Below are 25,424 nucleotides of genomic sequence, written 5' to 3'. Positions count from 1 at the left end.
AAATCAGCTACAAGCCTACAAAAGTAATTATCATGTATTTTTACATTTATATATATGTTAAATTTATATTTTTTTCAACTAAATAATTAAATTTTTAGAAAAATCAAATAGACGAATAATTAAACATTTATAATAATAAAATAAGTTTTTTTTATGAAATATCAGATTCGTATTCCGTATGACAGTAGTTAATTTTTAGTGCATATAGCATAATTAATTAAATTATTAATTGACAAACAAAGAAAATACTGAAAGTAGTACTCAGCCTATCCATTCAACGTACGGTAAAAGGCAGACAAAGTACTACTGTACTAGCAATTACTATTACTATTTTTATTTACAATTTGGTTAGGTAATCAATAAAGATTTAGCTAGAAATTGATAAGTATTTTTGAATTTTATTTTATATTAATTAATTATTATTAATTAATAATTATTTAAATTTTAGTTTTTAAAAAATATAAAATTAATAATTATTAATTATAGTTATTTAAAATTAGTTAATTAAAAATTATTTATTTATATTTTTTTATTATTAACACCTTGTGCTATATGCGGGATTATTTTTTTATTAACATTATTATATAATTAAAATAATATATGAATAATGAATTTATTAAATGAAAAAAAATTGTAGCTTTAGTCACAAAATAATTTTAAGAAAAGTAAAAAAAAATTAAGAAAAATCATTATCATAAATCACAATTGTTTCTATTCATAATATTTTTACTCTTTTGAATTTAAAAATTTTCTGAACAAAATTATAGAGAGTAGTTTAGAGACACGATGTTACTGCTATCCTCCTATTTTGAGTTCATAATATCCGAATTTGTTATTTCTAATCGAGATGTTTCTGCAAGAATTTTGATACTCAAATTAACATAATTCTCAAGAAGAATTAAGTTAAAAATCATACCTTAATGCATGTATTTAGAATAATAGTGCATAATATTGTAAGGTTGTGATGTCATGAGTTCCTCTTCTTATATTCTTTAGAGACTATGAGTTTCTTTTAGGTTAAGTTGATCTAGAAGAATGAGTTACTATTCTCTTGACTTGTTTGATACTTTGTTGTGGTATCATATATTCCTATGATACTTTTATAGGTCTATATGTAGTTGATGTTGTAACCTTTTTTTAATAATAGAATGATGGTTACAAAGTAATAATTAACCTCATAAAATTGAGTTATTAGGTACTATATTGAGTAATGAGGAGTTAGTGTTCTCTTTGTAACGTCTTCTTTGGATTCCGAGAGAATACTTCATCATCAAACCGGTTCATTGAAACTTCTCATATTCTTGAACCTGGTTCCTTGGATTGGGCTTATAGAAATATTCTAGAATAGATCTCCAAATTCAGTATATCTATCTTTCTTTTGAGAAAGATTTTCAAAATTTCAAGTCTCAACCTAAGCGTCTCATCTTTTAAAGTAAAATTTTTTATTTTCCTTACTTTTCTTATAAAGTTTGAACTCTGATAATAACTTCTATCAATCATAGGTTACCTACCACCTATGACTTTTGGGAGTTAGACTTTTTTTTTTAAATTAAAATTTGCATATTATAATTCTAGGATCAAGAGTCGATGTTTTTATTCCTTGAATGTTAGATTGATATTTTCTTCATTTTTCGATTTTTTTGGTTTCATAGATTTTCTGTAATGGGTTCTCCCAACTTGTAACTTGTAAGCTTGAGCATCTGAATTTTTAAGATTCCGACGAAGGTATCAAAATAAATTCAAGTTGTCATCATTAATACTTATTAAATTTATTACGCATGAAATAGTAACTTAATCATGAAAATGTTGAGTTTAAAATAAAAAATTATTTCTCTTAAACAATTACATAAAAAAATTTTCATTTAAATGCAATCTATCTGAATGAAATTCTTTCTAATCTAAAGCAATTATTTGGACAATTGAATAATGAGATTTTTCAATTTTGATTAGTTGATTCATGAATTTTTTTTATAAACAATTGTTCAGAAATTATTTCTTTATTTATACCACAAATTTTCATATTATTTTTAAATAATAATATGCTCTAAAATATTTCGTAAAATTTGAATAAAATAAATCATGCCTTTACATGTCTAAATATGAATGTGATTTGCTTTCAAGGAGTTTAATTAGGATTTTAACATTTTTTTTCGTTAGTAGAGAACGAGTTTCCATCTTCCAGCTTTGTAAACTTCAATCTCTAGACATTAAGTTGTGCTTTGTGGTAAATTTATAATGTAAAATCTAATCTTTGGTGCTGTCTATGGAGATCCTACACAGTTGGTATCATGGCTAATTACAAGATACAATTGATGAGGGAAGATCGATTCCACACAAACTCACCGACAAGTGTACCGGATCGTATCAAGTAGTAAAACTCACAAAAGTGAGGTCCATCCCACAGGGATTGATGGATTAAGCAACTTTAGTATGATGATGAATTTAGTTAAACTAATATTTGGTGATTTGAGTGAAATTTAGTTAACAAAAAGTGAATTGCAAGAAAACTAAAGTGCAGAATGTAAATTAACAAAAAAAGTAAATGGCAGAAAGCTTAAATGACTAAAACTTAAAGTGCAAGAAATGTGAATAACTGAATCTTAAAGAGTAAGAAATTTAAATTGCAGAATCTAAATTGCAAGAAAACTTAAATTGCATGAATAATAAAGGGAATTGGGTGCAGTAAATCAAAACAGACTTGAACAAAGTAAATTACAGTGAAATCAGAGAACTCTAAGGTGAAGAAATTCAAAGAAAATGATTCATCGGGGATTGGAGATATCATAATCCATCATGAATCAATTGGTTCTCAACTCCTTTCTCAATCATATGAGTAGATCTATAGCAGATTAAAATTGATTGGATCCCAATTCCTTGGCGATCCAATCTCTCTAATCACAATCAATATTGCCAATTCCTTGATCTAATTGTCATGAGAAGAGTTTAAGTGCAAATCTCTCATCCATAAGCCACACTAACTGTCAAGATCTCAATTCCTCCCGAATGGTATTGATCAAGAGAGTAGTGAAGGATAGAGCTCCAGTTCTAATGAAGGTGATTCCCCTTCCGAGGCTCACACCCACATTCACAGATTCAAACCCCTTCTAGAGTGCATGAATCATCAATCAAAGCAGAAGATACCCAATAGCTACAAAAATGAATTGAGAAGAAGAAGAAGAATTTTATTGATTCATTAGAATTATAATAAAGCTCCTCCCCCTGATGAAATTGGGGTTTAGTTCATCATTGCTCAAGTACCAAAACAGAAAAGAAAATGCAGAAGGAGATGAAGAATAGAAAGGAAAATAAATTCAGATATTCAAATTCTAAAGAAAAGCTAAAAGAAAAGGTAAAAAGAAAATCCAAAGCAAAAGCCCCTAATGAAATCAAATTTTCTTCTATTTATACACTTTTCAATTCAGTCATCAAGTACTTGAAGTGGGTCAGGATTGGTACTTAGTTGCAGCTCCAAGATAACGTAGCGTTCTGAAAGTGAGCAGAGCGTTCATTCATCGACGCGTATGCGTTCTCTGTGCGTGCGCGTCCCTTGCGGTTTTGCACCATCGACGCGTGAGCATAACACATGCATGCACGTCGATACTATTTTTAGTCTCAGCCATGCTTGCGCGTATCCTGCATGCATGCGCGTCCCTTGGCAGCGTTCATTAACTAAACGCTACGTTTGCGCCATGAACGCTCCTCACGCGTGCGCGTAGATGGTAAAATATCACTTCTGCGCTCCAGCATCATGTACGCGTTTGCGCCAACCACCACTATCGTCACATCGACGCGTGCACGTCATGCACGCGTGCGCGTCGGTGACCAAATTAAAATTCCAATTCTGAAAGTATCGCAGGCGCTCATTCAAAGTGAACGTAGCGTTCATTGCTGGTGAACGCTGATCCTCCTTCCACGCGTGCGCACCATGCATGCGTACGCGTGGATCTCCAAAAGTGTCATCCTGCGCATAAGCACCTTGTACGCGTGCGCATCACTTGTGAACGTAGCATTCTCATGCACTTCTTCCTTCTTTGTTTCTTCCTTTTATTTTTTCACATGTCATCAATCAAACATGCCATCAAAGTCTCACCAAAATCATAAAGTTTTGTATCATTCATAATAATTAACTAAATTGTGCATAAATCTTATGATTTTGTATAAAATTAATAATGTTTGATTGAGTCAAGATAAACATGAAATTCCATTCCAATCACTTATTTATTGTGCAAGAAAGTGCATAAAACCTAATAGAAACAAGTAAAAAATGCTACTAAAACTAGTATAAGATGACTTGTCATCAACAATCAATCATTAATCCTGACACCGCTCACAAAGAACAACCACATGATGATGCACATGAAACTGATGTTACCCTAAGCAACAATGAGGGTCAACAGCATCAAGTTCTCCTAGGTTCTAAACAACGAGAAGTTTAAAACACTAATGGTCATCATTTCGTTGGATTAGGAGAGGATTATATTCATTCGAGATAGGAAATGCATCATAAAGTACAAGAACTGAAACGACAGTTGGCAGAACGGTCAATGTCACGCAATCTCGCTCATGACATAGGACGTCAAGGGATCGGCGAGATAGTTGCGACAGGAGGACCCCAGATCGAGGCCATAAACAACATCAGAAAGATGATCGTTGTCGTTCTCCATCACCTCAAAGGAACATAAGAGAGTCCTCCAATATGAAGAACTACATCGTGAGCTAGAAAAAGGGAAAGGACTGACTCCCGTTTAGCTTAGTCTAAAAGGAAATGGAGTCCGCAAAGGAGCCCAAGTCCTAAAAGGCATAGGGATACTCGGGAGCATGTCATCATCGGACAAACTCTATTTTCTCTGCATGTCCTTCAAGTCTTCTTGCCAAAGCATTTTGATAAACCAACAAACTTGAAGTATGAGGGAAAGTTGGATCCTCAGGAGTAAATAGATGTTTTTTAGGAAAGAATTAATTTGGAGAAGTTGGGGATGCTATAAGATGTAAAGCTTTTCTAGTTATATTATCTAGACCAGCAATGACGTTGTTCAATACCTTGCCTTCTGGCTCCATATCATCCTTAGCTGATATCAAGACAAAGTTCCTTGCACGTTCACTAACAGAAGAACTCAAGCCAAATATCCGATCTTTTTACTCAGCGTGAATTAGAGAGTTGGAGAAAGTATCCGAGATTACTTGGATCGCACCAATAAGGCATTGTTGGAAGTTAATACGTGAACTCCCGAAGTTGTGTGTTTATGTTTAATTACTGGTGTAACACCCTAATTAGCCTAAGCCTTACCTCGCGTCGTAAAGCCAAGGTCAATCAGAGATTACGACAGTTCTAAACTCATACATAATATATATATATATATATTATATAGAAAGAATAGTATAATCTAGAAGACCGATGAAAGATATAGCTCAAAAACAGAATTTCGAAGCACAAACGTACTAACGGAGCTACTAGCTTAAGGCATAAGAAACAGAGAAGATATAACAAAAGATAAGTATATAATATCATAGGGAACTAGTCACGACTCGCGGAGTTTAAGCCCGCTAGCCATATACTGATATACAAAACCATACAGTGAAAACAACTTATACAAGTTTTGTTCTCTCAAATACATGCCTCTAGGCAAAACAAAATATAAAAGGAGAGATGTATAAACAAAATAAACCAAAAAGAACTCCAAAATGATCCAAGATTCTTCGCTCCTGTCACCAACCAAAGTAACTCACCGAGGTGGGTTGCGACCTGCATCTGAAAGCACAACAACAATATGGTATGAGAACCGGCGGTTCTCAGTATGGTAACAGTTCCCAGTGATATAGGATATAAGACCCCGGGATGCCAAAGGCAATCCTAAGCTTTATATCCATCACAAGATTCAACTTAAAGCATTCTAAAACATTTAAGCATAATATACCAACTTGACTTAAATAAACCAGGTTATCTATCTTAAGGGATTTTTATTCTAACCAAACACTGCTGTCCCACAGCCTTCACCAACCGATCCTCCACGCGATCCCATCGCCACCGCCTTCCGAACCTCCTCAATCCCAGCAGAAAACACAGATAATGTTCAAATCAAGTAAAGAACAAGTAGTAACATATATGGCAAATAATTCAGATAGCAATTAAGCATGTTATTCAATTAGGCAAACCATTACAATTAGACAAAGCATACAAGCAGATAGGAAATGCATATGATGAATGCCTGCCCTACTGGCTGTGATATCACATTGTCGGTTCAACTGCCAACCCGACTGGTGCACGAAATTGCAATCACACTTTTGCACTCCCGCACAACTAACCAGCAAGTGCACTGGGTCGTCCAAGTAATACCTTACGTGAGTAAGGGTCGATCCCACGGAGATTGTCGGCTTGAAGCAAGCTATGGTTATCTTGTAACTCTTAGTCAGGATATCAATTATTATCAGGGTTGATTGTAAAAAGCAAAAGAACATGAAATAAGTACGTGTTTTGCAGTAATGGGAAACAGGTTGAGGTCTTGGAGATGCTCTGTCTTCTGAACCTCTACTTTCCTACCGTCTTCTTCTTCAAACACGCAAGGCTCCTTCCATGGCAGGCTGTATGTAGGGTTTCACCGTTGTCAATGGCTACCTCCCATCCTCTCAGTGAAAATGTTCAACGCACTCTGTCACAGCACGGCTAATCATCTGTCGGTTCTTAATCGGGTTGGAATAGAATCCAGTGATTCTTTTGCGTCTGTCACTAACGCCCAGCCCTCAGGAGTTTGAAGCTCATCACAGTCATTCAATCCTTGAATCCTACTCAGAATACCACAGACAAGGTTTAGACCTTCCAGATTCTCTTGAATGCCGCCATCAATTCTAGCTTATACCACGAAGATTCTGATTAAGGAATCCAAGAGATATCTACTCAATCTAAGGTTGAACGGAGGTGGTTGTTAGGCACACATTCATAGTTGAGAATGATGATGAGTGTCACGGATCATCACATTCATCAGGTTTAGGAACAAGTGATATCTTAGAATGGAAGCAAGCATGATTGAATGAAAAACAGTAGTAATTGCATTAATCCATCAAGACACAGCAGAGCTCCTCACCCCCAACCATGGGGTTTAGAGACTCATGCCGTAGAAGATACAATGAGAAACGTGTAAAGTGTCATGAGGTACAGATAAAATATCAAAAGGTCCTATTAATAGTGAACTAGTAACCTAGGGTATACAGAAATGAGTAAATGACGTAAAAATCCACTTCCGGGGTCCACTTGGTGTGTGCTTGGGCTGAGCATTGAAGCTTTCATGTGTAGAGACTTTTTCTGGAGTTAAACGCCAGCTTTTATGCCAGTTTGGGCATTTAACTCCAATTTCTATGCCAGTTCCGGCGTTAAACGCTGGGAATTCTGAAGCTGATTTGCAACGCCGGTTTGGGCCATCAAATCTCGGGCAAAGTATGAACTATTATACATTGCTGGAAAGCCCAGGATGTCTACTTTCCAACGCCGTTGAGAGCGCGCCAATTGGGCGTCTGTAGCTCCAGAAAATCCACTTCGAGTGCAGGAAGGTCAGAATCCAACAGCATCTGCAGTCCTTTTCAGCCTCTGAATCAGATTTTTGCTCAGGACCCTCAATTTCAGCCAGAAAATACCTGAAATCACAGAAAAACACACAAACTCATAGTAAAGTCCAGAAAAGTTAATTTTAACTAAAAAATAATAAAAACTAACTAAAATATACTAAAAACATACCAAAAATAATGCCAAAAAGCGTATAAATTATCCGCTCATCACAACACCAAACTTAAATTGTTGCTTGTCCCCAAGCAACTGAAAATCAAAATAGAATAAAAAGAAGAGAATATACTATAGACTCCAAAATATCAAAGAAACTTAGCTCCAATTAGATGAGCGGGACTAGTAGCTTTTTTGCTTCTGAACAGTTTTGGCATCTCACTTTATCCTTTGAAGTTTAGAATGATTGGCATCCATAGGAACTCAGAACTCAGATAGTGTTATTGATTCTCCTAGTTAAGTATGATGATTCTTGAATATAGCTACTTTATGAGTCTTGGCTGTGGCCCAAAGCACTCTGTCTTCCAGTATTACCACCGGATACATACATGCCACAGACACATACTTGGGTGAACCTTTTCAGATTGTGACTCAGCTTTGCTAGAGTCCCCAATTAGAGGTGTCCAGGGTTCTTAAGCACACTCTTTTTTGCCTTGGATCACAACTTTATTATTATTTTATTTTATTTTTATTTTTTTATTTATTTTATTTATTTTTATTTTTTTTGAATTTTGTATTCACTGTTTTTTCTTGCTTCAAGAATCAATTTGATGATTTTTCAGATCCTCAATAACAGTTCTCCTTTTTCATCATTCTTTCAAGAGCCAACAATTTTAACATTCTTAAAACAACAAATTCAAAAGACATATGCATTGTTCAAGCATTCATTCAGAAAACAGAAAGTGTTGTCACCATATCAAACTAATTCAACTAGTTTCAAAGATGAATTCGAAATCCTGTACTTCTTGTTCTTTTGTGATTAAAGCATTTTTCATTTAAGAGAGGTGATGGATTCATAGGACATTCATAGCTTTAAGACATGAACTTTAAATTTTATTAATCATAAATTAAGAACAAGACTCAAAAATAGATGTAAGATAAGACTAATAGTAATAGAAAACAAAAATTTAAATAGGCTCCTAATGATAGAGGTTATCACAGAGTTAGGACTCAACAACCTTGGTTTTGAGAAGTGGATGCTCCCTCAACTTGAGGGGAGAGCTTTTGGCGTTTCAACTCTTGAAGTTCACGCCCCTATTTCTCTTGTTCCTTCAGCAATTTGTAGAGCATGCAGTTCTGATTCTGCTGTTCTTCCTTAAGTTGTTTCATAGTTTCTTGCAACTTGGTGATAGATGCTTCTAGGCTGGCCCAGTAGTCAATTTCAGGAAATTCAGGGAGGAACTCCTGCGCCCTCTTTTTGATAGAGTTGTCTTGCATTTGTCCTTCCATTGACTTCTTGGTGATTGGATGTTCAATGGGTATGAATTCATCTACTCCCATCTTCACCCCAGCCTCTTTATAGAGCAAGGAGATTAAGCTTGGGTAAGCCAGTTTGGCTTCAGTGGAATTCTTATTTGCAATTGTGTAGATCTCACAAGCAATCAGATGATGAACCTCCACTTCTTTTCCAAGCATAATGCAATGAATCATCACTGCTCTCTTGATAGTGACCTCAAAACGATTGCTAGTGGGCAATATGGAACGCCCAATAAAGTCTAGCCAGCCTCTTGCAATTGGTTTGAGGTCTCCCCTCTTGAGTTGGTTTGGGACACCTTTTGAATTGGTTATCCACTTAGTTCTAGGGAGGCAAATGTCCTCTAGAACTTGATCCAACCCCTTATCTGCTCTCACCATTCTCCTATTAAAGGATTCAGGATCATCTTGCAGTTGAGGCAATTTGAAGACCTCTCTTATTTTGTCCAGATGGAAGTAAATAACTTTCCCTCTGACCATGGTTCTGTAAGTATGGAAAGCAGTTCCAGTCATTCTCTGATTATCTGTCAGCCACAGATTTGAGTAGAATTCCTGAACCATATTTCTTCCAACCTTTATCTCAGGATTGGTTAGAACTTCCCATCCTCTATTTCGAATTTGCTCTTGGATCCCCGGATATTCATCTTCTTTTAGATCGAATTTGACTTCCGGGATCACTGACCTCAGACCCATTATTTTGTGATAATGGTCTTCATGTTCTTTGGTTAAGAACTTCTCTTGATTCCAAAGACTCTTTGGATTATTCTCTTTCTTGCCTCTTAAGTTGGTTTGTTTTCCCTTAGGAGCCATGATCTTGATGAATCTTGGCTTAGTGATCAAGGAAAAGCACACCAAACTTAGAGGTTTGCTTGTCCTCAAGCAAAAGAAAGGAAAGAGGGGAGAGAGGAGGAGAGAAAATTCGAATGGTGGGGAGAAAGGGGTGGCCGAACATGTATTCATAAGGAAGGGGGAGAGATTTCGAAAATTTTGAAGGAGATTTGAGAAGATATGGAAAGAATTTGAAAAATATTTGAGTTTTTGAAGAAGATTTGGGAAGGATTTGAGAGAGATTTGAAGAATGATTTTAATTTTTGAAAATTTGAAGGTGGATGATGAAAGTTTGAAATGTGTTTATGTAGAAAATTATGGATCAAAAAAGGAAAGTTTGAAAAAATTTTAATCAGAAAGCAAAATCTCTGTCCCCCACCTTTCTGGCGTTAAACGCCCAGAATGGCATCCATTCTGGCGTTTAACGCCCAATTGTTGGCCATTGTGGGCGTTTAACGCCCAGCCAGGTGCCCTGGCTGGTGTTAAACGCCAGAATTTCCTTCATCACTGGGCGTTTTGCTAAACGCCCAGAATGCTGCACACCTGGCGTTAAACGCCCAGAATGGTGCCCATTCTGGCGTTTAACGCCCAAAGTACCCTTTACTGGCGTTTCTTCACCAGCAAGCTCTTTTTCTCTGCTTTTTGCACTGAATCCTTCTGTAACTCTGTGAATTCCTTCAATTTTGATATTTGCCCTTTGAGAATATGGATTGAACCTTGATTAAACAAAACAGATAACCTGCTGATGACTGGGTTGCCTCCCAGCAAGCGCTTCTTTATTGTCTTTAGCTGGACCTTCATTGAGAATCACTCAAGTCTCAGTTTTGAGCATTCTTGCTCAAAATTGCTTTCAAGATAATGCTTGATCCTCTGTCCATTAACAATGAACTTCTTGTTAGAATCAGTATCCTGAAGCTCAACATATCCATATGGTGATACTCCTGTAATCACATACGGACCCCTCCAGCGGGATTTAAGTTTTCCTGGGAACAATCTGAACCTAGAGTTGAAGAGCAGGACTTTTTGTCCTGGCTCAAAGACTCTGGATGACAACTTCTTGTCATGCCACTTCTTTGCCTTTTCCTTATAAATTTTAGCATTTTCAAAGGCACTGAGTCTAAATTCATCTAGCTCATTTAGCTGGAGCAATCTTTTTTCACCAGCTAACTTAGCATCCAGGTTTAGGAATCTGGTTGCCCAGTAGGCTTTATGTTCCAGTTCCACGGGCAGATGACAGGCCTTGCCATACACAAGTTGGTATGGAGAGGTTCCTATTGGAGTCTTGAATGCTGTTCTATATGCCCACAGAGCATCATCCAAGCTCTTTGCCCAATCCTTTCTACGGGCAATTACAGTCCGTTCTAGGATTCTTTTTAGCTCTCTGTTAGAGACTTTAGCTTGCCCATTTGTCTGTGGATGATACGGGGTTGCCACTTTGTGGCTAATTCCATATCGGACTATAGCAGAGTACAGCTGTTTATTACAGAAATGAGTACCCCATCACTGATTAGTACTCTGGAAACACCAAACCTGCTGAAGATGTGTTTCTGGAGGAATTTCAGCACGGTCTTAGTATCATTAGTGGGTGTAGCAATTGCTTCTACCCATTTAGATACATAGTCCACTGCCACCAGAATGTAAGTGTTTGAGTATGATGGTGGGAATGGACCCATAAAGTCAATTCCCCATACATCAAACAATTCAATCTCTAGGATCCCTTGTTGAGGCATGGCGTATCCATAAGGCAGGTTACCAGCTCTTTGGCAACTGTCACAGTTACGCACAAACTCCCGGGCATCTCTATAGAGAGTAGGCCAGTAGAAGCCACATTGGAGGACCTTAGTGGCTGTTCGCTCACTTCCGAAATGTCCCCCATACTGTGCTCCATGGCAATGCCACAGGATCCTTTGTACTTCTTCTCTGGGTACACATCTGCGGATCATTCCGTCTGCACATCTCTTAAAGAGATATGGCTCATCCCATAGGTAGTACTTGGCATCTGAAATTAATTTCTTTCTTTGCACCCTGCTGTACTCCTGTGGTATGAACCTCACAGCTTTATAATTTGCAATATCTGCAAACCATGGAGCTTCCTGAATGGCAAAGAGTTGCTCATCTGGGAAAGTCTCAGAGATCTCAGTAGAAGGGAGAGACGCCCCAGCTACTGGTTCTATTCGGGACAGATGATCAGCTACTTGGTTCTCTGTCCCTTTTCTGTCTCTTATTTCTATATCAAACTCTTGCAAAAGCAACACCCATCTTATGAGCCTGGGTTTTGAATCCCGCTTTGTGAGTAAGTACTTAAGAGCAGCATGGTCAGTGTACACAATCACTTTTGATCCTACTAGATAGGATCTAAACTTGTCAATGGCATAGACCACTGCAAGTAACTCTTTTTCTGTGGTTGTGTAATTCTTCTATGCATCATTTAGAACACGGCTGGCATAATAAATGACATGCAAAAGCTTGTTATGCCTCTGTCCCAACACTACACCAATGGCATGATCACTGGCATCACACATTAGTTCGAATGGCAATGTCCAGTCTGGTGCAGAGATGACTGGTGCTGTGACCAGCTTAGCTTTCAGGGTCTCAAATGCCTGCAGACACTGTGTGTCAAACACAAATGGTGTGTCAGCAGCTAGCAGGTTGCTCAGAGGTTTTGCAATTTTTGAAAAATCCTTTATAAACCTTCTGTAGAATCCTGCATGCCCCAGAAAGCTTCTGATTGCCTTAACATTGGCAGGTGGTGGTAATTTTTCAATTACCTCTACCTTTGCCTTATCCACCTCTATTCCTTTGCTTGAAATTTTGTGTCCAAGGACAATTCCTTCAGTCACCATAAAGTGACATTTCTCCCAGTTTAAAACCAAGTTAGTCTCTTGGCACCTTTTCAGAACAAGTGCTAGGTGGTTAAGACATGAGCTGAATGAGTCTCCATATACTGAGAGGTCATCCATGAAGACTTCCAGGAATTTCTCCACCATATCAGAGAAGATGGATAGCATGCATCTCTGAAAGGTTGCAGGAGCATTACACAGACCAAAAGGCATCCTCCTGTAGGCAAACACGCCAGAAGGGCAAGTAAATGTTATTTTCTCTTAGTCTTGAGGATCTACTGCAATTTGGTTGTAACCTGAATAGCCATCCAAAAAGCAGTAATAATCATGACCAGCTAGTCTTTCTAGCATTTGGTCTATGAATGGTAAAGAAAAATGATCCTTTCTGGTGGCTGTATTGAGCCTTCTGTAGTCAATACACATACGCCACCCTGTGACTGTTCTTGTAGGAACCAGTTCATTTTTTTCATTATGAATTACTGTCATGCCTCCCTTCTTGGGGACAACTTGGACAGGGCTCACCCAGGGGCTATCAGAAATAGGATAAATAATCACAGCCTCTAGTAATTTAGTGACCTCTTTCTGCACCACCTCCTTCATGGCTGGATTTAGCCGCCTTTGTGGTTGGACCACTGGTTTGGCATTATCCTCCAATAGGATCTTGTGCATGCATCTTGCTGGGCTAATGCCCTTAAGATCACTTATGGACCACCCAAGAGCTGTCTTGTGTGTCCTTAGCACTTGAATCAGTGCCTCCTCTTCCTGTGGATTTAGAGCAGAGCTTATGATTACAGGAAAGGTATCACCTTCTCCCAGAAATGCATATTTCAGGGATGGTGGTAATGGTTTGAGCTCGGGTTTGGGAGGTTTCTCCTCTTCCTGAGGGATTTTTAGAGGTTCTATTATTCTCTCTGATTCCTCCAAATCAGGCTGAACATCTTTAAAGATGTCCTCTAGCTCTGATTCGAGACTCTCAGTCATATTGATCTCTTCCACCAAAGAGTCAATAATGTCAGCGCCCATGCAGTCATTTGATGTGTCTGGATGCTGCATAGCTTTTACAGCATTCAACTTGAACTCATCCTCATTGACTCTCAGGGTTACTTTCCCGTTTTGTACATCAATGAGAGTTTGTCCAGTTGCTAGGAAAGGTCTTCTTAGAATAAGAGTTGCACTCTTGTGCTCCTCCATTTCCAGCACTACAAAGTCAGTTGGAAAGGCGAATGGCCCAACCTTGACAATCATGTCCTCAATTATGCCTGATGGATATTTAATGGAGCCATCAGCAAGTTGGAGGCATATCCGGGTTGGTTTGACTTCTTCAGTCAACCCAAGCTTTCTGATAGTGGATGCAGGTATTAGATTGATGCTTGCTCCAAGGTCACACAGGGCTGTCTTGGTGCAAGCACCTTCTAATGTGCATGGTATCATAAAGCTTCCTGGATCTTGAAGCTTTTCTGGTAAGCTTTTCAGAATGACTGCACTGCACTCTTCAGTGAGAAATACTTTTTCCGTTTCTCTCCAATCCTTCTTATGACTTAAGATCTCTTTCATGAACTTAGCATAAGAAGGTATTTGCTCAAGTGCCTCTGCAAATGGAATCTTTATTTCAAGAGTCCTTAGATAGTCTGCAAAGCGGGCAAATTGCTTATCCTGCTCCGCTTGGCGGAGTTTCTGAGGATAAGGCATCTTGGCTTTATATTCCTCATCCTTAGTTGCTGCAGGTTTATTCCTTACGGAAGTGGTTGGAGAAGTCTTTTTAGAGGGGTTACTATCAGCACTCTCAGGTGTCTGATTCCCCATTGGTGTTTGAACGCCAGAATTGGGTGAAAAATGGGCGTTTAACGCCAACTTTTCCCCCTTTTCTGGCGTTTGAACGCCAGAACTGGGCAGGGAATGGGCGTTTAACGCCAACTTTCCCCCCTTTTCTGGCGTTTGAACGCCAAGAGTATTCCTCTCTGGGCTCTTACTATCCTCAGAGGGATTTTGGATAGTGGTTTGGTTATCCTCTGTCAATTGTTCCTTTATTGGCTTTTTGCTACTTTGAGCAGTGTTATTCAATGTCTTTCCACTCCTCAGTTGAACTGCTTGGCATTCTTCTGTTATCTGTTTAGATAGCTGCTGTTTTGCCTGATTCAACTGTGATTCTATGTTCTTGTTAGCAATTTTAGTTTCTTGGAGCATCTCTTTAAATTCTGCTAACTGTTTTGTCATCAGGTGTAATTGCTGATTAAGCTCAATCATCTGTTCTTGAGGATTAGGATCAGTGGCTACTGCCATAACTTCTTCTTTTGTGGAGAACTCATTGCTAGAGTACAAATGTTGATTTCTAGCAACAGTATCTATAAGCTCTTGAGCCTCCTCAATCGACTTCCTCATGTGTATAGATCCACCTGCTGAGTGGTCTAGAGACATCTGAGCTTTTTCTGTAAGCCCATAGTAGAAGGTGTCTAACTGTACCCACTCTGAAAATATTTCAGAGGGGCATTTTCTTAGCATACCTCTATACCTCTCCCAGGCATTATAAAGGGATTCATTATCCTCTTGTTTAAATCCTTGGATGTCCAGCCTTAGCTGTGTCATCCTTTTTGGAGGGTAAAATTGATTCAGGAATTTGTCTGATAACTGTTTCCATGTCTTTATGCTTGCTGTAGGTTGGTTATTCAACCACTTCTTAGCTTGATCTTTTACAGCAAATGGAAACAGTAATAATCTGTAGACATCCTGATCCACCTCTTTATCACGTACTGTGTCAGCAAGTTGTAGGAATTGTGCCAGAAACTCAGTAGGTTCTTCCTGTGGAAGACCGGAATACTGACAATTTTGCTGCACCATGATAATGAGTTGAGGATTTAGCTCAAAGCTGCTTGCTTTAATGGGAGGTATACAGATGCTACTCCCATATGCAGCTGTAATGGGGTTAGCATATGACCCCAGAGTCCTTCTGGACTGTTCAATTCCACTTAAGTCCATGATGGAGAAAGGGAATATGATGTGAATTTACAAGTAAAGTAAAATATTTTTTTAACTAAAAGTGACCGAAAAAATAAAACAAAATAAATGGAAAATAAATAAATTTCGAAAACTAAAAGAAAATAAGATCAAAGCAAATTGAAAACTAAATACATTAGTTAATTAAAAAGATTTTGAAATTAGCAATTGGAGAGATATGATTGAAAATTATTTTGAAAAAGATTTGATTGTTGAAAGAGAAAAACAACAAAATGACACCAAACTTAAAATTTTTAGAAGATCACACACAAATTTTCGAAAATTTTAAAGGAAAAACACAAAGAAGACACCAAACTTAGAATTTTTAAAGAACAAGAAAGGACTAAGAACATGCAAATTCGAAAAATTAAAAGAAAACAAAAGCATGCAATTGACACCAAACTTAAAATATGAAACCAAACTCAAATAAAAGACTCTAAACCAACAAAAATAAAATAGTCCTAATCTAAGCAACAAGATAGACCGTCAGTTGTCCAAACTCGAACAATCCCCGGCAACGGCGCCAAAAGCTTGGTGCACGAAATTGCAATCACACTTTTGCAGTCCCACACAACTAACCAGCAAGTGCACTGGGTCGTCCAAGTAATACCTTACGTGAGTAAGGGTCGATCCCACGGAGATTGTCAGCTTGAAGCAAGCTATGGTTATCTTGTAACTCTTAGTCAGGATATCAATAATTATCAGGGTTGATTGTAAAAAGCAAAAGAACATGAAATAAGTACTTGTTTTGCAGTAATGGGAAACAGGTTGAGGTCTTGGAGATGCTCTGTCTTCTGAACCTCTGCTTTCCTACTGTCTTCTTCTTCAAACACGCAAGGCTCCTTCCATGGCAGGCTGTATGTAGGGGTTCACCGTTGTCAATGGCTACCTCCCATCCTCTCAGTGAAAATGTTCAACGCACTCTGTCACAGCACGGCTAATCATCTGTCGGTTCTCAATCGGGTTGGAATAGAATCTAGTGATTCTTTTGTGTCTGTCACTAACGCCCAGCCCTCAGGAGTTTGAAGCTTGTCACAGTCATTCAATCCTTGAATCCTACTCAGAATACCACAGACAAGGTTTAGACCTTCCGGATTCTCTTGAATGCCGCCATCAATTCTAGCTTATACCACGAAGATTCTGATTAAGGAATCCAAGAGATATCTACTCAATCTAAGGTTGAACGGAGGTGGTTGTCAGGCACACGTTCATAGTTGAGAATAATGATGAGTGTCACGGATCATCACATTCATCAGGTTTAGGAACAAGTGATATCTTAGAATGGAAGCAAGCATGATTGAATGAAAAATAGTAGTAATTGCATTAATCCATCAAGACACAGCAGAGCTCCTCACCCCCAACCATGGGGTTTAGAGACTCATGCCATAGAAGATACAATGAGAAATGTGTAAAGTGTCATGAGGTACAGATACAATATCAAAAGGTCCTATTAATAGTGAACTAGTAACCTAGGGTATACAGAAATGAGTAAATGACGTAAAAATCCACTTTCGGGGTCCACTTGGTGTGTGCTTGGGCTGAGCATTGAAGCTTTCATGTGTAGAGACTTTTTCTGGAGTTAAACGCCAGCTTTTATGCCAGTTTGGGCGTTTAACTCCAATTTTTATGCCAGTTCCGGCGTTAAACGCTGGGAATTCTGAAGCTGATTTGCAATGCAAGTTTGGGCCATCAAATTTCGGGCAAAGTATGGACTATTATAAATTGATGGAAAGCCCAGGATGTCTACTTTCCAACTCCGTTGAGAGCGCACCAATTGGGCTTCTGTAGCTTCAGAAAATCCACTTCGAATGCAGAGAGGTCAGAATCCAACAGCATCTGCAGTCCTTTTCAGCCTCTGAATCAGATTTTTGCTCAGGACCCTCAATTTCAACCAGAAAATACCTGAAATCACAGAAAAACACACAAACTCATAGTAAAGTCCATAAAAGTGAATTTTAACTAAAAACTAATAAAAATATAATAAAAACTAACTAAAATATACTAAAAACATACCAAAAATAATGCCAAAAAGCGTATAAATTATCCGCCCATCACCGACACATCTCCATGGAGACGTCGCCCTTCGGATTTCTCATATGGGAACCCCCAAGATATAGTGCCCGGATCACTGTCCAGGTACCGGCGCCTGCTCGCCCTATAGATCCGAAGGGATGTGAGCGGGATATTCTTGCCTCAGACCTCACATCTCAACGTAAGCGGGATTAACCACCGTCCTTATGCCGCCGCCGCTACCTCGACAGGCGGGATTAACCACCATCCCTGCCAGGCGCATAGCGTCTCAAAATATCATGTAAAAATATTATTTCAATGGTTTTCAAAAGTATTTTCAGCATACATAGATCCATCACTTCAATTCGAGTCCCCGACTCATCTCAACCACTGTCCCTTTATAACTCAGTTTCCAAATACCAAAAGTCTATCATTACTCATCTCATATACCAATCATCCTTCACCTAACGTCAAACCATTCTCAGCACGCCAGAAACCTAGGCCTCCGTTTTCTAATTTACCTTAAAATCATGTACTAGAGCCCTTAATTTATATCCCATGTTCTAATACTCAAAACTAGGCCCAAACGTCTTAAAATGCTGTTATAGAAGCTTACAACCTTGTTGGAAAGGCAAAATAGTTGAAAACAAATAAATTTTTTAGAAACAGGACGTGTGCACCCGCACATATCAGAAGTAATGAAATTCTGCAACTTTGGAAAATTTCATATTTTTAACACCAACTTGGAATGATCATAACTTTCTCTACCAAATTCCAATTTTTTACAAACTTTATATCGATTCGAACAGTTTTCAATGAGCTTTAATGCTAAACTAATTTCAATAGATTTTGAAAACCAAGGCATAAGTTATGATTAGATAAAGTTCACCAAAAGTCAACTTTTACCAAGACTCACAAGAATCTCAATTTACCAACTTTCATAACCCAATCCAACCAAAACCACATCAATTCTATCACATATCAGAATTTACCATTTTCCATATCCAATTTACCACTCCACCATATATAATCATCAATTCTCACTATCAAATACATAATAATACCCTTACTAACCATCATCATTATTAATTTCAACATCAAACTCCAACATCATACTGTCAACATCAATATAACCATTTATCAACAATCCCAACACTCACCTTCAATTACCAAAAATATCAATATTTATCATCCATTATCAACCACATCAACAAACCCTCATCAACAACAATAAATCATACATCCCTCATCAACCTGTATAATCATCAAATTCCAACAACATCATTATTCATCATCAATCATTAAATACCAACAACCTCATCAACAACACTAATCATCAATACTCATTAACACCAACAATTCTCCATAATCATCCTTAATCACAATATTCCAAGGATACCAACAATTAACATCAATTTACATATAATCATTCATACACCTACAATATTCAATCCTATCTTAGGGTCAACTAGCCTAAGTGTCCATGAATATTATATACTACATAGAGGAAACCGAAACCATACCTTGGCCGATTCCCTTTATGCACCCAAACTCAAAATGAGCACCAACAAGCTTCTAACCACAATCCAAGCTTTCAAATCCACTCCAACAAGCACAAATAAGTTCCAAAAGTTCCCAAAGCCACAATAATCAAACTATATACATATAAATCACCACAAATCAACCTAGGGTTCAACATAAGCATAATCTCATAAGGGTTTAAGAGCTTTTACCTTTCCCAACAGATTTGATAACACAAATCCAAAGCTAAGCAAGGATTAGAGCAAACCTAAACATCCAAAATCACAAAAACCCATTTAACCCAAAACTCTAATAAAACCCGAAATTTTGAAGAGCAGAACTGGAAGGATTTCGAGCTTACCTCTAGAGCTTCTTGGATGGGTTTTGTAGAGCTCTCCACGAAGAACGCGTAGCCGCAAACGGTGCGGCGATCGGAGCTCTCTAGCTCAAGATATGAGCTTTGAAAGATTGAGATGAATAGTGCTCAATCTCTTCTCCTCTTCTCCTTTCAATTTCTGATTGTGTGTGCTTGTTAGTGTGTTGTGATGCTGTTTAGTTCATTAATTGAGCCTTTTATATGTTGGACTTGGGCCCAACTTGGGCTCGGTCCAACTCGTTAGCGTTTTTAGCCCGTTTGACCCAACTTCGGGCCAAATCTTTAAAATTAAAGCCCGATTTTCCATTTCTAATGTTTTTCTAAGGTTTTTTGACGGTTTTCACTTTTCTCGTGCGGTACCAGGCAGACTTGAACCGGTTCAACTGTCGGTTTGCGATTTTTCACGGTTTTTCGTAGAAAGCACATTTTTTGACTCAGAAAGACTCACTGAGTCCAAAAATCACCTTTAAATCCCCAAATTCTCTCTCTAACATTTTGGAATCTAATTTGGGCAATTAATCACTTAATTAACCGGTTTATTAGTTACGATTCTTACATTCTCCCCACCAAATAAGAAATTTTGCCTTCAAACTTTGAATTACCTGAGAAAAGTTCGGGATAATCCTTTCGCATCTCAGACTCCAATTCCCAAGTGTGCTCTTCTACTCCTGCTCGCTCCCAAGCAGCTTTAACCAATGGGACATCCTTTCCTCGCAGCTTCTTCACACTAGTGTCATCGATCCTCACTGGTGTCACTTGGAGAGTCAAGTTCTCTTTCAACTTGACCGATTCAGGCTCCAACACATGAGCCGCATCTGACGTATATTTACGGAGCTGTGACACGTGGAATACGTCATGCAAGTTAGACAGATGAGATGGCAAAGCTACTTGATATGCCACTGGACCGAATCTCTTCAAAACCTCAAACGGTCCTATATATCTTGGGTTCAACTTCTTGGTCTTGATTGCTCTTCCAATCCCAGTTGTCGGTGTAACTCTAAGGAATACATGTTCTCCCACTTCAAACTCTAAGGGTTTCCTTCTCTGATCTGCATAACTCTTCTGTCGACTTTGGGCAGTTAAAATCCTTGCACGAATCTTCTTAATGTTCTCAGTAGTCTCTGCTATCAAATCTGGATCCAAAACACTTACTTCTCCAAATTCATACCAACAAAGTGGAGACTGACACTTCCGTCCATACAAAGCCTCATACGGAGCCATCCCAATGCTTGCATGAAAACTGTTGTTATATGCGAACTCCACCAATGGCATGTAACGATCCCAACTCCTGGGTTGATCCAACACACATGCTCTCAGCATATCTTCCAACGTTTGAATAGTCCTTTCCAATTATCCATCTATTTGTGGATGATACGCCGTACTAAGACATAGCTTCGTACCGAAAGCTCTTTGGAAAGCTCCCCAAAACCTTGATGTTAATCGGGGATCACGGTTCGATACTATGCTTGACGGCACACCATGCAACCTCACTATCTCCTTGATGTATAATCTTGCCAATTCCACCATAGAACAGTTTAGTCGGATAGGAAGAAAATGAGCGGATTTGGTTAAGCGATCTACGATCACCCAAATCGCATCAAACCTCGACCTAGTCCTCGGTAAACCGGTAACAAAATCCATAGCAATTCCTTCCCACTTCCACTGAGGAATCTCAAGTGGTTGTAGCATTCCTGACGGTTTTTGATGCTCTATCTTTACTTTCTGGCAGGTCAAACATTTGGATACCACTGTAGCTACATCACCCTTCATCCCCGACCACCAGAACATCTTCTTTAAGTCATAATACATCTTCGTGCTCCCGGGATGAATAGAAAACCCACTGTTGTGAGCCTCCAACAGCAAGTCTCGCCTCAAACTCCCAACATCTGGTATGCAAATCCTTCCCTTGTATCTCCATAACCCTTTATCATCCTTAGTGAATTCTTCGCGTCTCTTATCACCAACTGGTTGAAACAATTGCTGAAACTTCTGCTCATCTTGCTGAGCCCTTTGTATTTCTGATTTAAACGTGCTTGAAATCTGTAACTGGTTCAAACAAGCTCTTCCGGCAACTTCACTAATATCCAGCTTAAGATCTACAAACTTATCCACTAGTTCTTCTTCCTTGATTCTCATCCAAGCAATTGTTAAAGATTTCCGACTCAAAGCGTTTGCTACCACGTTTGCCTTTCCAGGGTGATAACTCAACTCGAAATCATAATCTTTAAGCAACTCCATCCACCTTCTCTGGCGCATATTTAGCTCTTTCTGATCAAAGATGTACTTGAGACTCTTATGATCAGAAAAGACACTAAACCTTACTCCGTATAAGTGGTGTCTCCAAATCTTCAATGCAAACACAATTGCCGCTAATTCCAAGTCATGAGTGGGGTAATTCACCTCATGCGGTCTCAGCTGACGCGATGCGTAAGCCACCACATTCCGGTGTTGCATCAACACACAACCCAAACCCTTCAAAGAAGCATCACAATATACCTCAAATGGTTCATGCGGTTCCGGTAGGATTAGAACAGGTGCTGAAGTTAATCTCTGCTTTAACGTTTGAAAACTTTCTTCGCACTTCGACGTCCACTCGAACAGCACTTCTTTCCTTGTCAACTTTGTCATTGGTAGTGCAATCCGGGAAAATCCTTCGATAAATCTCCGGTAATATCCGGCTAAACCCAAAAAGCTTCTGACTTCCGTCACAGTCGTCGGTCTTTCCCATTCCATCACCCCTTCTACTTTAGAAGGATCTACAACTATTCCTCCCTTACTCACCACGTGGCCTAAGAACTTTACTTCCTCCTTCCAGAACTCGCACTTTGACATCTTAGCGTACAACTTCCGCTCCTTTAAGATTTGCAGTACAATCCTCAAGTGTTCCTCATGCTCCTTTACCATCTTAGAGTAAACTAAGATGTCATCTATGAAAACCACCACGAATTTGTCCAAAAAGGGACGAAACACTCTGTTCATGTAATCCATGAAGACAGCAGGTGCATTCGTTAACCCAAAAGACATTACCGCAAACTTGTAGTGTCCATAGCGTGTTCTAAAGGCAGTCTTAGGGATATCATCTTCCTTCACTCTTATCTGGTGGTAACCGGATCTCAAATCAATCTTGGAAAATACTCCAGCTCCTTGCAATTGATCCATCAAGTCATCTATCCTTGGCGGCGGGTACTTGTTCTTCACTGTCACTTTATTTAACTGTCGGTAATCCACACACAAATGCATCCCTCCATCTTTCTTCTTTACCAATAAAACTGGCGCTCCCCACGGTGATACACTCGGTCGAATGAACCTCTTATTCAGAAGCTCTTCCAACTGAGTCTTTAGCTCTGCCAGCTCTATAGGAGCCATTCTATACGGTGCAATCGATACTGGTCCGGCTCCTGGCACCAATTCAATCGCAAACTCAATTTTCCTTTGAGGTGGGAACTCAGGGATATCTTTCGGGAACACTTCTGGAAAATTTCTAACCACCGAAATTTGATCTAAGTTCTGGGCATCGCCCAACGCATTAGCAGCCAACAGAATATAACCCTGACACTCCTCCCCACTATAATGCACTATTACAGAGTTCAGGTAATACCCTGTAGCTACCACTGCTCCATTTTCTCCTTCCAGCATAAACCGAATTGTCCGTTCAAAGAAATCCAACAAAATCCGGTTCTTCGACAACCAATCAAACCCCAAAATCATCTCCAGCCCCACCATTGGTAAACAGATCAAATCGTGTACAAAGTCTCTACCCTCAAGCTTGAAACCTACTTGTCTACAGCCTGACCTAGTCATAATTGTTTAATGCGGAGTATGTGCATGTAGATCAAAAGGTAACTCTGATACTTTCAAGCCTAATTCCTCAACTTTAGCAAATGAAATAAACGAATGCGAAGCTCCAGTATCATATAATGCAACTAAGGATTTATCACCAATTAGACATATACCTTTCATCAAAGGATCCGCCTTGGAAGCATCCTTGGCATTCACAGCAAAGACTCGACCTTGATGCTGACTCTGGCCCGAATTCTGATTCCTCCCACGAGAGCAATCCCTCGCAATGTGGCCAGGTAACCCACACTTGAAGCAACCACCTAAACCAATCTTACATGAGTCATAAGGGTGAAAACGTCCACAACGATCACAAGCTAAATCCAGAGAACTCTTACTTTGATTTCCTCTTCCTTTAGCATACTGAAACTGATTCTGATTGTTCTTTCTGAAGCCCCCTTGGCCTTGAGGAGTATATCCCCCTCTTTTGAAGCTTTGTCCTCTAGGATGAAAATACTTGCCATGCCCACGACTAGAGCTCCCTCCATGAGTGTCCTTAGATGTCGCCACTGTCTTGGCATACTCCTCCACTACCCTTGCTTTGTTCACCAAGTCGGAGAAGACACGGATCTTCATAGGAGCTACAGCAGTCATAATGTTGTCCTTCAAGCCCCTTTGGTACTTAATGCACCTCCAGCTCTCGAAAGTCTCTGGGTCACCCTGACATACCCGAGAAAACCTACAAAGCTCTTCGAACTTGTTGGTGTACTCTGCCACAGACATGGAACCTTGCTTCAGCTGCATTAGCTCCATCTCCTTTGCTTCCCTTGCAAACTCAGAAAAGTATTTCTTGTAGAAAGCCATTTGGAACACCTCCCATGGAATGTTGGTGTTCTGAAGCTGTAGCAAATGACACTCAGCTTGCCACCAGGGCTGGGCCTCTCCCGTTAGCTGATAAGCGGCAAACTCTACATATTGATTGAGAGGAACATGCTGCGCCTGTAAAGCACGCTCCATAGCTTGGAACCAGTGGTCCGCTTCAATAGGATCTGTGGATCCTCGGAAAGTTGGCGGATGAACCTTGAGGAACGTCGCCAAGGTCATCGGAACTCCTCCTGTGTTATCGCCGTTACCCTCAGCATTATCATTGGTATTCCCTTCGCCATTCTCATTTTCGTTGCCATTCCCAGTCGGTTGGCCCAATCTCTGCACTGCTTGCAGAGTCGCAGCAGCATTAGCTTCCATGGTGTTAGCGAGATTCGCCATCACCGCCATGAATTCGGCGTGATTGTCAGCTGGTTGCTCATTCCTACTTCCTCGCGTACGCGTTCGACCTCGCCCACGAGTAGCCATGTAGGATTCTTGTCTACACCAAACAATAGATATCAAGGTGATCAGTCTCAATATCAAAAGTCTAGTGCTTCAATTATCCCAAACAGGCACTCACAAACAAGCATGCTATGCATATATCAAACAGATAACCTAACAGCATCAAAGAAAAGACACACAGAGTATACAATGAAGCACAATCGGTCCATCCCTCAGGCTCACGAGGACGAACCGCTCTGATACCACTAAATGTAACACCCTAATTAGCCTAAGCCTTACCTCTCGTCGTAAAACCAAGGTCAATCAGAGATTACGACAGTTCTAAACTCATACATAATATATATATATATATATATATATATATATATATATATATATATATATATATATAGAAAGAATAGTATAATCTAGAAGCCCGATGAAAGATATAGCTCAAAAATAGAATTTCGAAGCACAAACGTACTAACGGAGCTACTGGCTTAAGGCATAAGAAACAGAGAAGATATAACAAAAGATAAGTATATAATATCATAGGGAACTAGTCACGACTCGCGGAGTTTAAGCCCGCTAGCCATATACTGATATACAACCATACAGTGAAAACAGCTTATACAAGTTTTGTTCTCTCAAATACATGCCTCTAGGCAAAACAAAATACAAAAGGAGAGATGTATAAACAAAATAAGCCAAAAAGAACTCCAAAATGATCCAAGATTCTCCGCTCCTATCA

At 39.1% G+C, this 25,424-nt stretch overlaps 1 protein-coding gene across 1 annotated transcript; it reads right to left on the bottom strand.

The window, feature by feature from the left end:
• Nucleotides 1–23,395: 23,395 nt before the first annotated feature.
• Nucleotides 23,396–24,640, bottom strand: LOC130956761 (uncharacterized). The gene has a single exon (XM_057883753.1). It carries the CDS (start codon nt 24,638–24,640, stop codon nt 23,396–23,398), a length of 1,245 nt encoding a protein of 414 aa, XP_057739736.1.
• Nucleotides 24,641–25,424: the final 784 nt, after the last annotated feature.

Source organism: Arachis stenosperma, chromosome 10, assembly GCF_014773155.1.
Source record: "Arachis stenosperma cultivar V10309 chromosome 10, arast.V10309.gnm1.PFL2, whole genome shotgun sequence".
NCBI lineage: Eukaryota > Viridiplantae > Streptophyta > Magnoliopsida > Fabales > Fabaceae > Arachis > Arachis stenosperma.
This window is presented reverse-complemented; position numbering and strand designations above follow the sequence as displayed.